This window comes from Peromyscus californicus, unplaced genomic scaffold, assembly GCF_007827085.1.
Source record: "Peromyscus californicus insignis strain IS unplaced genomic scaffold, ASM782708v3 Scaffold_17__1_contigs__length_78620276, whole genome shotgun sequence".
NCBI classification, from domain to species: Eukaryota; Metazoa; Chordata; class Mammalia; order Rodentia; family Cricetidae; genus Peromyscus; species Peromyscus californicus.
This window is the reverse complement of record NW_026294469.1, coordinates 1,208,664-1,222,837: the sequence shown is the minus strand read 5'-3', so window position 1 is coordinate 1,222,837 and position 14,174 is coordinate 1,208,664. Positions and strand designations below refer to the sequence as shown.

Sequence of the window (14,174 nt, the reverse complement as noted above, 5' to 3'; positions counted from 1 at the left end):
AAGGAAGGCAGATTATATGATAAATCAATGTCACGGCAGTCACTAAACCTGGGGAATTCAATAGGTTCTGACATTGTAGAAAGACACAGATGTATCCATCGGTGTTTCTGACATGGAACACTTGTGACGTCAGTCATGTGACAGAGCCTGCCTCCAACCTTCAGCCCTGTCATCCCGAGGGAGCCCAGGGGCTGGGGTCTGAGTGTTCAGTGTGAGCAGGTGTTGTCGCAGACTTTGATGAGTTTATCAGAGCAATTGAAGTTAGGACACAGTTGGTGAGTGGGGCAGACAGTGGAGAAATATGCCTGAAGAGCCACTGGGGGGCAGCTATTGACACTTCGTCTGCCAAGAACATTTGCTCTTCTTGTGGAAGACGGGGTTCAGTCCCAGTACCCACATGGAGGCTCACGATGAAATAACTCCAGTTCCAGGAGACCTGATGTCTTCTTCTGACCTCCATGGGCACCAGCTACTCACGTGGTATACATTCAGGTAAAATACTCAAGCGCATAAGAATTTTTTAAATCTCTTTTGTAAAAGAGCCCTGGGGCCGGACGGTGGTGGCGCACGCCTTTAATCCCAGCACTTGGGAGGCAGAGCCAGGTGGATCTCTGTGAGTTTGAGGCCAGCCTGGACTACCAAGTGAGTCCCAGGAAAGGCACAAAGCTACACAGAGAAACCCTGTCTCGAAAAACCAAAAAAAAAAAAAAAAAAAAAAAAAAAAAGAGCCCTGGGAAGGGGACAGTCTTTCCCCATCTCCTCATGTCCCTCCCTCCCTGACCTTATATCCCCAAGATCCTAGATATGACACTGCCCCTTCATTTTGTTCCCTTGTCCTGTCCTGTGGCCTTTTCTGAACTGCTTTCAGGAAAATTAAGGAGCCTAGAGTGGTGGAGCTGAGGGGGGATGATGGGTAAACAAGCTGCCCTGCTGAGCAGAGTAGCTGGGCACAGCCTAGAGAAGGGTGGGTCTCATGTCTCTCCAGGCCCTGGGTCACTACAGACGGGAGGGCCCACAGGCATGGAGTCACCCAACAACTGCTGACAGACTCAGCAGGGAGACCGGTGCTTCTCTGGGCACAAGTGTGTGTATGCTTGTGATGCACGTCCTGGTGCTGACCTGATCTCCATGCTAATTCAGAGAAAGAGTGGGGCACGTGGCTACCTTTGGTGGGGTGCTTCACTGTAATCTCTTCCTTGTACTTTCATACATCTTCTGCATTAAGCTTTCTTCTTTCATAATCAAAAAAAGTCTGGAAGTAGGGCTGCATTTGCTATATGTTTACTAAGTGAAAATTTATACCAAGCCCTGTAGTCAACTAGTCACCCTGAAAAGCCTGCAGTGTACAAACACTTGCCAGCAAGTACTGAAGGGGTTAAACTTTCCCACTTTTGCAACCGAATTTAGGTTTCAGTTCTCTGAGAGGTGCAAAGCAGCTCTCTCTCCCAACAAAGTGCCATTAATCAACAATACCCTTACATTCAGGGAGAGCACACACAAGACCTGGGTCAGCCCACAGTAGCTCAAGGACAAATCCTGCAACCCCCACTTCTGAGTCATGTCCAGACTTACCCAAACCTGCTTAAGTATGTCCAAAAATGGAACCTCATAAAACTGAACCTCAGCCAATTAAAAGTATACTAGTGTAACTGCTGCTTGCTTGATGAGTTGTGTTTGAGATGACCTAACTGTTCCTGAAATCCCCGAGCTGTGCTTCAAAGGAGCCCGCACGCTCCTCTCAGGGTCATCGCCATTTTGTACAGGAGTTCGACCCTGCATAATGGTAAATAAACGTTCTTTGTATACTATTTGAGTCTGGGGTTTCCCTTCAGCATTTTCTTGAATCCTTACAGTACTTAGGATAATTAGCCATCCATTCATCTATTCATACATCCTTCATCCAACCATCCATCTACCCCTTCATTCATCTTCCCATCCATCCATCCACATAAACATTTGCACCAGGCACTGAGTCACCTACTACAAGCTTATAGCTTCCATCTCTAGACTGAAAACAAGGTATTTATGCAAATCTAAGCTCTGGAGTAACTGGAAGGAGATGGAGAAGCATCAGGCTATGAGGCAAATTGGTTATGTTTTTTGGCCTCTCGCTAAGCTCATGGTTACACCCAGAGAAAGCTGTAGCTATTCAGCTTTCCCGCTTTGCAAGCACCCTTCTCAGCAGCTGAGGCCCGTGGAGGAGGTCCCTGCCATTGCTTAGAGACCTTGGGGGTCAGTGGCCAGCTCTACCTTTGGAAGGAGAGTTCTAACCTGAGGTTCCTGTGACAGCACTGCTGTTGCTCTGTGGTCGCTCCAAGTCGATGAGCAGCTCCTCAGAGTCGTTCTCACTGGTGGGGGCCCTCTCGGCCTCCTTTCCACTGAGGTCCAGGGCAGCAGCAGGCCCCCGGATGACCTCTTTTGAGACATAGCAGCATGCCAGGCCCACCTCCTGCTCCAAGGCTGTGCGAGTTAAGTAGCTGGAGTCAATTAATCGCAGGTCGCAGTACTTTAAAGACCTGTACAGAAGGAACTCTATTAGTGGCATCTCCCTCTAACACAGAACACTAACGCATGCCTGAGGTCCTGTGACCCATGGGACAGTCTGCTTTAAATCTCAGCTCTGTCAGCTCCCAGCTAGCCATCTTTCTCTGTGCTGCACTCCTCCTGTGTCCCCAAAGTATAAAACAGAGAGGATGGAGGCTAGAGATGTAGATCAACAGGAGAAACCTTGCCTAGCATGTGTGAGGCCCCAGCTTCCAGCTCCATCGTCTCTAAAAGCCAAAGTCAAAGGTTCAGTAGACAGGGCTGGCTCATCAGGGTGATGCAAAGAAAGAGGCGTGGCACTCGGGAGCATTTGGGGTGTGGCCTGATACACAGTAAACATTCAGCTGGTGCTTTTATTGCTGTTGCTTTCTAGTCTACGGCCCCTAGACCCTCAGGGGAGTTTAGAACACTAGATTAACAAAGTGTTTTATCTAAAAGACATCTATCATCTATCTATTTACCTATCTATCATCTATATATCTCTCTATATTTGAATATCTATCTCTCTATCTGTCTGTCTGTCTGTCTGTCTTCCATCCATCCATCTCCTGCCTTCCCTCTCAGCCTCTCTGGCTGCCTTGCTCTGGGGCAAAACCACTTTTCAACTCTGTCTCAGTCCCATTCCAGAACTGGAAATCTGAAAGGGAGAAAGAATAAGGCTCTATTTCTTTTGTCCCTGCATGAAACAATTACCGCCAGACAACTGAAGCAGCTTCATCAGTAATTTGGCAGTTCAGTTGGGGAACTGTGATGCCTTGGAACCAGTGATTCATATCCTACCTGGGAAAAGTTTCTCCAAGGGGGTCCTTGCCAGTTAATATTACTATGCAGGGCAGACCTTCCAAATCTTGGTATGTCCGAGGGATCCAGTCTTCCTGATCATTTCCTCTCCAGGTCTGTAGAAGACATACAGAAGAAATAATTAATGCTCCTCATTCAAATTATATCTTTTTAAAAACTGTTTCTAGATATGGGCTTCCAATACACCAAGCTTTCTAATCACCTCCACTAAGTGTGTAGACCATGTATATTAGAATGGTGGTTTTTGTTTTTTGCAAAAGGGTTTTGATCTTTGAGACAGGGTCTCATGTAGCCCAGGCTAGCATCAAACCCCCTTTGTAGCCGAGGATGACTTTGAACTTTATCTTGCTGCCTCCATCTAAATGCTGGCACTCCAGGCATATGCACCACATCTGCCTCTGCACTTGCTACCTTCAAGGCATGCACAAAGCACTTCTGCGACAGTGTGGACTTCAGTTTCCATCTCAATGGCATAAGAAGATATTGGTATACTTCACTCATTAGCTCCACAGGCCAGAGGAACACACTGGAGCATCCTTCCGGTGAGGTAAAACACACAGGTCAAGGCCACACACTTGCTGGCTCTGGCATTGAACTATAGTTTTTCACATAATGGACAAACTCTGGGATTCAGATGATGATAAAGGATGGCTTTAGTTGCCAGGGACTTGAGAAAGGCTCTCAAAACTCATACAAAACATTGTAATCAAGCAAATAATGAAGATAGTCCCAATTCTGGTGGTTAATTTTTCTCTTTCTCTCTTTATTGACTTTAAAAATAACTGTCCTAGGGGTGCAGGTCTGTAAACCCAGCTACTCAAGAGGCTGGGGGGGAAGATCCCAAGTTCAAGGCCACACTGTGGGCATTTTGTGAGACATGTATCAAAATAAAAGGTAAAAGGACCAGGGAATGTGACTAAGTGGTAGGTAGAACTTGCTAGGCACAATACTTCAGGCTCAATTCCCCACCAAACCTGACCAGGCTGGATCAAAAGGAAAACCAACCACTCATGTTTGAAGAGTGATGCAATTGGTCCCTGATTTCACAAAGTACCTACAAAGCACCAGTTTGTCATCTATTACCACAAATACATAGACATGCAACATCTTTAACAACTCAGACATCACTCTTGAAAATATGACCGTATCAACAAAAGAGGAAAACCCATTTTTGAAAGATGTTCAAAAATAAAGGGATGTATAAGTTTGTTTTGTTTTTGCCTATGATAGGGGTTTGTATGCCACAGGCTATCCTTAAACTTCATGTGTAGTTGAAGACACACTTGGACATCCCATTCTCCGGCAAGATCTAGGATTACAGTTTTGCATCAGCACACCTATTTTTCTGTAGTGCTGGGGATCACACAGGACTTCATGTGTGAGGGCAAGCATTGCAGCAGCTGAGTTACACCCCCAGCACCCAGATTTTTCTAGTTTATAACAGAAAGAAAATTGGCCAACTCAAGTAGATAGGTTTTAAAGATTATTATTTATTACACGTATAGCATGTAAGTAGGGCTTTATGTCAGCTTTCCAGCAGGGGTTACTGGCACTTTTGATAATGCTTTAGCAAACAAAGACAAGGAAGTAAGCTATTGTTCAGTGTGTCGGCCCCTCCCCTTTAATCCCAGTACTCAAGATGCAGAGACACGAGGATCTCTGAGTTCAAGGCCAGTCTAATCTATGTTGTAGAATATTATTTTAAGGTGTGTTACTTTGGTTCATTTTGCATTTGCTTAACTCTGTAAAGCTGTGCTACTGTGCCTATCTAAAACACCTGGTGGTCTAATAAAGAGTTGAACGGCCAATAGCAAGGCAGGAAAAAGGATAGGTGGGGATGGCAGGCAGAGAGAATAAACAGAAGGAGAAATCTAGGAAGAGAAGGGTCTAGGAGCCAGAGAAGGAGGAGGACTCCAGGGGCCAGTCACACAGCTACACAGCAAGCCACAGAGTAAGAGTAGGATTTATGGAAGTAAGAGAAAAGGAAAAGCCCAGAGGCGAAAGGTAGACAGGATAATTTAAATTAAAGAAAGCTGGCTAAAATAAGTCAAGCTAAGGCCATGCATTTATAAGTAATAATAAGCCCGTGTATATACTTTATTTGGGAGCTGGATGGTGGGCCCCCCAAAAGAGTAAAAAACAAACAACAATATTTTGGCATTCCAACATGGGCCAGAATTTCCATGTAGAGCTGAGAAAGCTAGAAAAAAAAGTGGCAGGAAAATATGGCTCCTTTAAGAATTTCAGCCAGACAGTTTCTGCTGGTCAGCAAGCCCTTGAAGCAGCTAGTACCTTAAGTAGGGAAAAAAAAAAAAACTAAGTAAAAATGCCTGCCACAGTGCAAGCATCAGCATTCTAGAACTCTAGGAAGGTTGAATGTAGTTCTTAGTCAGTCAAATCTCTGACTAGCAGCAAGTTTCACACTTGGTTTTCATGACCCGAGATGTGGGCAGAGACAGAAGAGAGCCTTTTATGGAGGATCCAGGTGTAGGTTAGCAGTTTAAAGGTTTGCTTTTATGGTCAAAAAAAGGCTGAAGATACACAATAAAAGAGGTCTAGATGGAAAAACCTCTAAACAGGTTACAGTGTGTTTAACAATGTGTGTAGGCTAAGAAAAGAAAAAGGGTATAGTCATAGAAAGAAATGAATATTAAAAATAACAATAAAGTCTTTAAAGAGAGAGTAAAAGTAATACATAAGAAAAAAACCATGTATGATGGGAAATACACAGGGAGTCTGGATCTTAAATGTTACTGTGTTGATTTTGAATTTTTTGATTTTTTTTTGGAATTGAAACAGGGACTGTTGAAATAAATCAGCCTATATACTTTATGAATGCCTTAACTTTTAAAAAGTCAAAAAATTTATTTGTCAAATGGAGTCACTAAGATGGTTGGATGGTGGAGTGCTTTCTCTGGATTCGCTGAATGTAAATGGACTGAATATTGTAAATTCTTACTCGATAACTGTTTTATTATATGTAGTTATACTATGTTAAAGTTAAAACCGTTCTTTTTATTTAGACAAAAGGGGGAAATATGATAGAATATGATTTTAAGGTGTATTACTTTTTTATGTTGCATTTGTTTAACTCTGTGAAGCTGTATTACTGTGCCTGTCTAAAACACTTGATGGTCTAATAAAGAGCTGAATGGCCAATAGCAAAGTAGGAGAAAGGATAGGTGGGGCTGGCAGGCAGAGAGAAGAGACAGGAAGAGAAATATGGGAGAAAAGGGAAATTAATATCCAGAGAAGGAGGAGGACTCCAGGGGCCAGCCACCCAACTATACTGCAAGCCACAGAGTAAGAGTAAGATTTATGGAAGTAAGAGAATGGGAAAAGCTGAGAGGCAAAAGATAGATGGGATAATTTAAATTAAGGAAATCTGGCTAGAAATAAGCCAAGCTAAGGCTGTGCATTTATAATTAAGAATAAGCCTCTGTGTGTGCTATATTTGGGAGATGGGTGGCAGGCAGAGTAAAAATAACCAACAACAGGTTTACATAGTGAATTCCAGGTCAGTCAGGGCTACATAGTGAGAACCTGTCTCAAATAAATAAAATATTTTATTAAGTAATTATTATAACTATTTTTAATAATTCATATTTAATTTAAAATTATTGTTAATTATATTTGTTTCTTATAAAATAATTATTAATAATTTTTAAGTAACACATTTTTTAAAACATTTCCTTTGCTAAGCTCAAAATACATTGGAATCTATTAGACAAGAGATAATATAATGGTTCAATTAATGTTTTATTGAGAGCTAGAAATTTCCTAATGAGAGCTGGCACTGTAGTACACACCTGTAATCCCAGCTGAGTTCAAAGTCAGCCTAGGATACATAGTGGGACCCTGTGGAAAGGATGGGAGGGAAGGGAGGAAGGAGAGGGAATAAGATGAGGGATATTAAAAAGTAACTAGAGCCCCAAAGGACCCAACCATTCTTATACTTTTACTTATTGTCCAATTTATGTTCTCTCTATCCATGTACACACACACACACACACACACACACACACACACACACACACACACACCATAACTGTTTGCTGTGGGATGTCATTCTGTATGCTATGAATATGTGTTGCTCTGATTGGTTGATAAATAAAATGCTGATTGGTGAGTAGCCAGGCAGGAAGCATAGACAGGCCAAGCAGATGAGGAGAATTCTGGGAAGAGGAAGGGCAGAGTCAGGAATCGCCAGCCAGACAGAGAGGAAGCAAGATGACAAGGCAGAACTGAAAAAAGGTACCAAGCCATGTAGCTAAACATAAATAAGAATTATGGGTTAATTTAAGTGTAAGAGCTGGTCAGTAATAAGCCTGAGCTAATGGCCAAGCAGTTATAATTAATAGTAAGCCTCTGAGTGATTATTTTATAAGTGGGCCATGGGACTGTGGGAGCTTGGTGGGACTGAAGAAACCTTCCAACTACAACTGTTCATAGCTTGAGAGACTTTTTATGCCTTTGAAAATCAAGGCATATGAGGAAGCCTCTACAGTGGTAGGTTTCCATGTGGTTTTTCAAATGGCCTTATTAGCTGTCCCTCCCATATTCCTCCGTTATCCTTCTCTCCCATCCCCCTCCCTATTTTTCCTCCTATTCTACTTCCCTGTTGTCTCTCCATAACACTATATTCTATTTCCCCTTCCTTGGAGTGTTCCTTGTCCCTCCAGTTTCTTACTTGGTCTCTAATCTCTGGTTATTCAGATCATAGCTCACCCATTGAAAGCTCACAAATAACATCCACGTTCAAGAGAGAGAACACTGGAGCTGGGCTACCTCACTCAAGATGTTTTTTTCCTAGTTCCATCTATTTACCTGCAAATTTCATAGCTCATTTTTCTTTTTTAATTTTATGAATATGGGTGTTTTGCGTGCATGTATGTCTGTTTACCACACGTGTGCACGGAGGTCACTGGATCCTCTGGGACTGGAGTTAGACAGGGGTGAGCTGCCATGTGAGTGCTGAGAATTGAACCCGGGTCCGCTGAAAGACCGGGAGCATTGGTCCAGTGCTCCCAAATGCTGGGCCATCTCTTTAGCCCCCATAATTTCATTTTTTAAACAGCTGAGTAAACAGCCACTTTTTGATTGGATTCCAGGGGATGGAATCCACACTCCACATTGCTAAAAGGGCCATGAGCCTGAGACTAGCGAGGTCACCGGCCAAGGGGAAATCCTCCCACTATTATTCTATGGAAGGAACACAGCAGTAAAGTGACTCCTAGACATACTACTATATTCACAGTCAGTGCCTCACTCAGCCTACACTGGAGAAGCAGCTTCTGGAATTAGATGGAATTAACACCGAGACCCACAGTGGACAATGGCCAAAGTGAGAGACTTCGGAGCACTCAGTCCTAAATGGAGTTTTCACCAAACCCCTCCCCTCAGGGATCAGGGATCAGTGTGGAAGAGGAGGCAGAGAGAGTGTAAGAAGCAGAGGTGCTGATTCCAGGGAAACAGGACAGACGCACATCTGGATTCACAGACTGCACACACACACACACACACACACACACACACACACACACACACACGACAGATGCACATCTGGATTCACAGACTGCACAAATACACACACACACACACACACACACACACACACACACACACACACACACACACACATGTTAGAGCCAGACAAAATTCTAGCGTTGAGTGGGGGAAGTGGACAAGGAGTCCAGCTCTAGGCCAAGAAGCTGTTTGCGATGGTACTTGCTGCTGAATGGAAACCAGTTTTCTCCTGTGGAGCATTAGCTGGTATATCAACCACACTCCAGGCAGGCCCCGTGCACAGAGTAGCTGGCAGACAGAAAACAGACCCTTCCTTTTTTTTGTTGACTTTTTATCCTGTTGGTCTTTTGCTTGCCTGTTCCAGCTTTTCATTTTTGTGGGTTTTGTTTTGGAAGAGAAAGAGGAAAAACATAAAGTGGGATGGATAAGAGAGTGGGACAGTTCTGGGAGGAGAGTCGGGTGGGAAAACCTGGTCAAATATTTTACATAGAACTTTTTTAAATAAAAGAAAATCAATGTTCTAGACACATTTTTTAAAAAATACATTCTTGGGTTGGAACAATGGCTTAGCAATTAAAGAGCACTTCCTGCTCTTGCAAGAGGACTGGAGTTCAGTTTCCAGCATCCATGTCAGGCAGTTCACAGCCACCTGTAACTCCAGCTCCAGGGGATCTGATCCCTCTTCTGACCCCTATGGGCACCCATATTCACATCACACACACACACACACACACACACACACACACACACACACACACACACACTTTAAAATCTTTAAAAAGCACTTTCTCCCAGGCTGGGAGGCAGGTCAGTGGGTAGCACAGCATGCATAAAGGCCTGGTGTGGCCTTCAGCACTGTGGGACCCCGGCATGATGGCATACGCCTGTAATGGCAGTGCTCATGAGGTGGAGGCAGGAGAGTCAGTTTCAAGTTCATCCTCAGCTACATGATGAGTTTAAGACCAGCCTGGCTACTTGAGACCTTGCCTCCAAACAAACATCTTCAGAAGGACATCAATTTCCCACCCCACAGCACATCATGGCAACAATGAGTTACCTCATCAGAGCAAACAATCCTGGAACAGGAGTCATTATACTAAGTGGCTGTCACGCTGCGTTCATGCTTTTCCTGACAATGAGAATTCCCCTTCAGAATTTTAGATTCTGGAATCCACCATTAGGTCATGATTCCACCAAGAAGCAGGCTGACATAGAATAAGAGATGTTTCACCATTTGAGGAGCTTTTCCAAAGAGTACTAAACACATCTCACTTTTACTCTTGACCAAACAAATAACTAGTCAAACCACAATGCCATGCTTTCCCATCTACTACTTATTATAATATTATTATTATATCACTACTTGTGATGAATGATAGTAACTTTTTCCATGGATCTTCTGGGGACTCAGAATGTTTTTTTTTTTTTCCTGGAGGCACTTAAGCCAACACAAAAGACTGGATAAGAACTTAGTTTCAGCTCAATACTAGGCTCACTACCAAGGCAATTATATAGAAGCTTCACATGCTTGTTGGGCAAACTGATTGATTTATTTAAGGTTAAAATGTTAATCTGTCCATGGTTAAAATTTTAATGCTTGCCATCTCTTGCCAACTAACCACAATGCATAATAAGATAAAGAGGAATACATATAAAAATGAGGTCATATAATGGGAGCAGTGTTGCATTTTACCCAAGACTGAAGATAAAAGGCACCGCTGCCTTCTGAGAATGGTAAAGGATGTTAGGAGCCAGGAGCCAGCTGGCGAGAGGTAGTCTTGCTTAGATGTGAGCACTTCACAGGAATTCATATTTTCACGCTCACACCAGTGGTACAGAAAGGAGAGACTGAGGATACAGGGGTTCTGAGAATCTGGGACTCCCTTATGCATCTGTCTAGCAGCTACTCAGATCAATGAAGGAGATACTCACTGCCTTGGGAAATAATCACGTAGGAAGCCCTCACATATGGCACACTCTCAGAACAGTGGTCCTAACCTAGGATGCATGCATAGCCAATGTCCCCTTTCCCTAAGCACAGCCAGTGACCCTGATGCTCAGAGTGATGAACAGCTTCATTGTATATTTTAAACAGTGGCCCAGGGGGCAGATTTTTACAACCCACTGATATATACTGACCTTCTAAGCAAGAAAGCCAAGACTGTGACAGGAGCTAGATAAGGAGAATCAGGACCAACCCAAGGGACACCCTGTGCTCCTAATGTGGCTCAGCTACAGGTGTGTAACTCCCCAGAGTGCTGCTGCATATCTATTTGTTCTAGTTCTTCAGTCTTTTCAGGCTGCCTCAAGCCCTGCATCTCAGTAGCAGCACCATGAGGATGGCTTCAGGGGCATGATGATTCACCCTAGGGATTTCCTGTAAGGTGGCCTTTGACCATAACTTTATTTTTCTCCATCACTCAAATCTTAATGACACACATCTACCCACAAGGAAGTCCAGGTGTGAAGGCCACCTGACTACTCCTCACGACCTTCCGTGACAGTGGGGGCACAGAGCCTACATTTCTCAACTAGCTAGAATAGAAAGAACACCACTCGGGCTTCATTCTCTCCCCCTGACCCTCCCAAAGAATGACCACCAATGACAAATGGCAGTTGCATTGAAGCAACACCAAGAGCCATCCTCATGCTAGGCACATATGCTTCAGTTCCTCCTACACACTGGGAGAAACTTCCCTAGTGAAAAGCTGTAGGTCTGATTTCTGAAAATCCAGTCTTTCCCAGAAGTTGTGAACATACATCTACATCTGAAACAGAGATGTTATAATTGCTACTGAATATGAGTTTCTGTTTGGGGATAATTTTATTTGTTCTAGTTGCTTATCAAGTATCTTGGGATATTCCATGTAGGTTAGATAATACAACAGGAAAGCTAACATTTGCAAAGTTATTTACAAATAGCAAATTAAAATCTCCAAGTTAGAGCTTGAGGAAATCATGCGGTTCAAATCCTTCAAGACCACGTGCTTTCTTTTCAGCAAGTGTGTGCCAAACTAGGTCATTCATAACCCAGTTTAGCTTGGGATTTAATGTATAGTAGGGGACATCATGTCAGTCTGACTCAGACATACAGTAGCTAGCTTAGCCCCACATCAATACAAATGTGGGCATTTGATTAAATGCTTTCTAATGGTCAAGACAAGGAAGGTAATAAAGTCCTCCAGAAGCCTGGGCCAGGCATAGGGACAGGAGGTCTGAGGACAGGCAGGCAGTCCCTGGCTACAGGAGCAGCAAGGGGCAGGATCATGCACAATCTTCCTCTGAAGGACACTGGCAGCCGATCCAGCCAAAGCCTGGCACCAAGGGTCAAAGAGAATACAAAGTAGCAAGCTGGGAAATCCACATGCAAGGGAGCTGGACGTTGTTCTGGATGAGTGAGAAGATGAACGGGAATACGTTACCCACCGGCCACCAGCAGACATATAGGCTAGATGCACAGAAGAGAATTAAGTGAGTTGAGAGGTAGAGAGAACCGCTTACCTTTCCCTGAGAACACAGCAGGCAGTGGGCCAGATGCATGTCAAGCAAGGTCGAGAAACATGGGGGCAATTAGGTCATTTTTTGCACTTGCACTTGAAGGGCATGGAGAACAACTGCGCGTACATTAGGAAGAGGGATTTGACAGGATCATTAGAAACTGGTTCAATGAAGAAAAGCAAGTGCATCCTTTAGTTTAGCCTTAGCCTGGTCAGGGAGGTCAGACTCACACGTGCGAAAACTTATTCAACTCAGTTCTCTGGGTGGTCCATCTGTCCTGGAAACAGAAAAAAGACCGTACGCCTGCCCTTTGCTAACCTTTAATCGTGCCACAAAGTGCGTAGCAACGTGGAGTTCAGAGGCCGGGTTCCCCAGGATGATCTCAAAGCGGTACTGCAGACCCAGCTTGTCTCGCACCTCCTGCAGCCGCTCCTTGGCCAGCATTGCTAACTGCACGGAGGGCACTCTGATGACGAGCATGTGTCCCCTCCCACTTTTGTTTTTTCCTGGGCAGCTGAGAAGGTCATCCATAATGCTGAGCGTTTCTGGTGTGCTGTGATCTCGGAGTGATGCCATGGTGGTGAGAGCCATCAGGGCCTCTGAGTACTGCTGGATGAGAAGATAGCAGCGTACGACCATGCTATGCAGCCTGGGGTACCTACGACAGAACACAGGCAGCTAGCGCACGGCAGAGGGCCAGCAGGAACAGCAAGGCACGTGCAGTAAAATGCAGCTGGAACATTACAGGGAGGGAATAACTGTGCATCCCACATTACTAGAAGTGGTTGCACCTCCAAAGCAGGTGTAACCTGTTGGGATAGATGGAGTAAATTAGAGCTTGGGGACTGGCCTAGAGGCCCTACCTTCTCAAAGTGGACCAGCACCCGAACCGGTAAGTTAAAACTGCCAAAGCACACATGCCCTGCAGCTCAACAGCCCCCTCTCTGACCGGCAATTGGGATGCTCATTAAATACTGAGACACAAGCCAGGCGGTGGTGGCCCACGCCTTTAATCCCAGCACTCGGGAGGCAGAGGCAGATGATCTCTGTGAGTTCAAGGCCAAAGCTACACAGAGAAACCCTGTCTCGGAAAAAAAAAACAAACAAACAAAAAAACCAACCAACCAACCAAACAAACAAACAAAAAACAACCAAACAAACAAACAAAAAACCAAAAAACCTGAGACACTGGTCGGTGCAAGTTAACTGTGAATGAGTCCCAATCCCCAGATCTTAACCTCTTTTCTGGAGGCATTGATTGCCAGCTCACTTCTCAGATGTAAGGAAATAGACATCGCTGTCATTATTCTTGGTGTATCAGACATTAAAAAGGATAAATGTAGCTGGAGTTGTGGAGCATGCCTATAAACCCAACACATGTGAGCCAGAGGCAGGAAGATAAAAAAATTTAAGCCCAATCTGGGCTACATAATCGGATGCTGTTACAACAACAAAAACAACAAAACAATTAGCAAAAAATATACCAACACATGAATTATTGCTAATTTGAGGTCAGCTTTATGGGTAGCAGAAATATATCTTCCCCCCAAAAATGAGTTGGTGCGGGGGTGGGGGGTGGGGGGTGGGGGGTGGGTGGGGAGATGGAGGGGGGACGGGGACGGACGTCAATTGGAGTTAGCTGGAGAAAGGGCACCCCCTAGTGGTGGGCCTTTTTTTTTTTTTTTTTTTTTTTTTTTTTTTTTTTTTTTTTTTTTTTTTTTTTTTTTTTTTTTAGTGGTGGGCCTTTTATCATCAGAGACTGTTCAACTAAGGAAGCCGAGGAAATGTGAGCCTAGCCTCCCTGG

At 44.2% G+C, this 14,174-nt stretch overlaps 1 protein-coding gene across 3 annotated transcripts in view; it reads right to left on the bottom strand.

Moving 5' to 3' along the window:
• Greb1l (GREB1 like retinoic acid receptor coactivator) overlaps positions 1 to 14,174 on the bottom strand; it is a 259,135-nt gene that overhangs the window by 25,494 nt on the left and 219,467 nt on the right. For all 3 annotated transcript variants that reach the window (XM_052741511.1, XM_052741513.1, XM_052741512.1), the window contains 3 exons: positions 12,688 to 13,027; positions 3,325 to 3,440; positions 2,272 to 2,516 (listed from right to left, as the gene is read on the bottom strand). In XM_052741511.1, the coding sequence (XP_052597471.1) occupies positions 2,272 to 2,516; positions 3,325 to 3,440; positions 12,688 to 13,027 (701 nt within the window). The remainder of the gene's footprint in view (positions 1 to 2,271; positions 2,517 to 3,324; positions 3,441 to 12,687; positions 13,028 to 14,174) is intronic.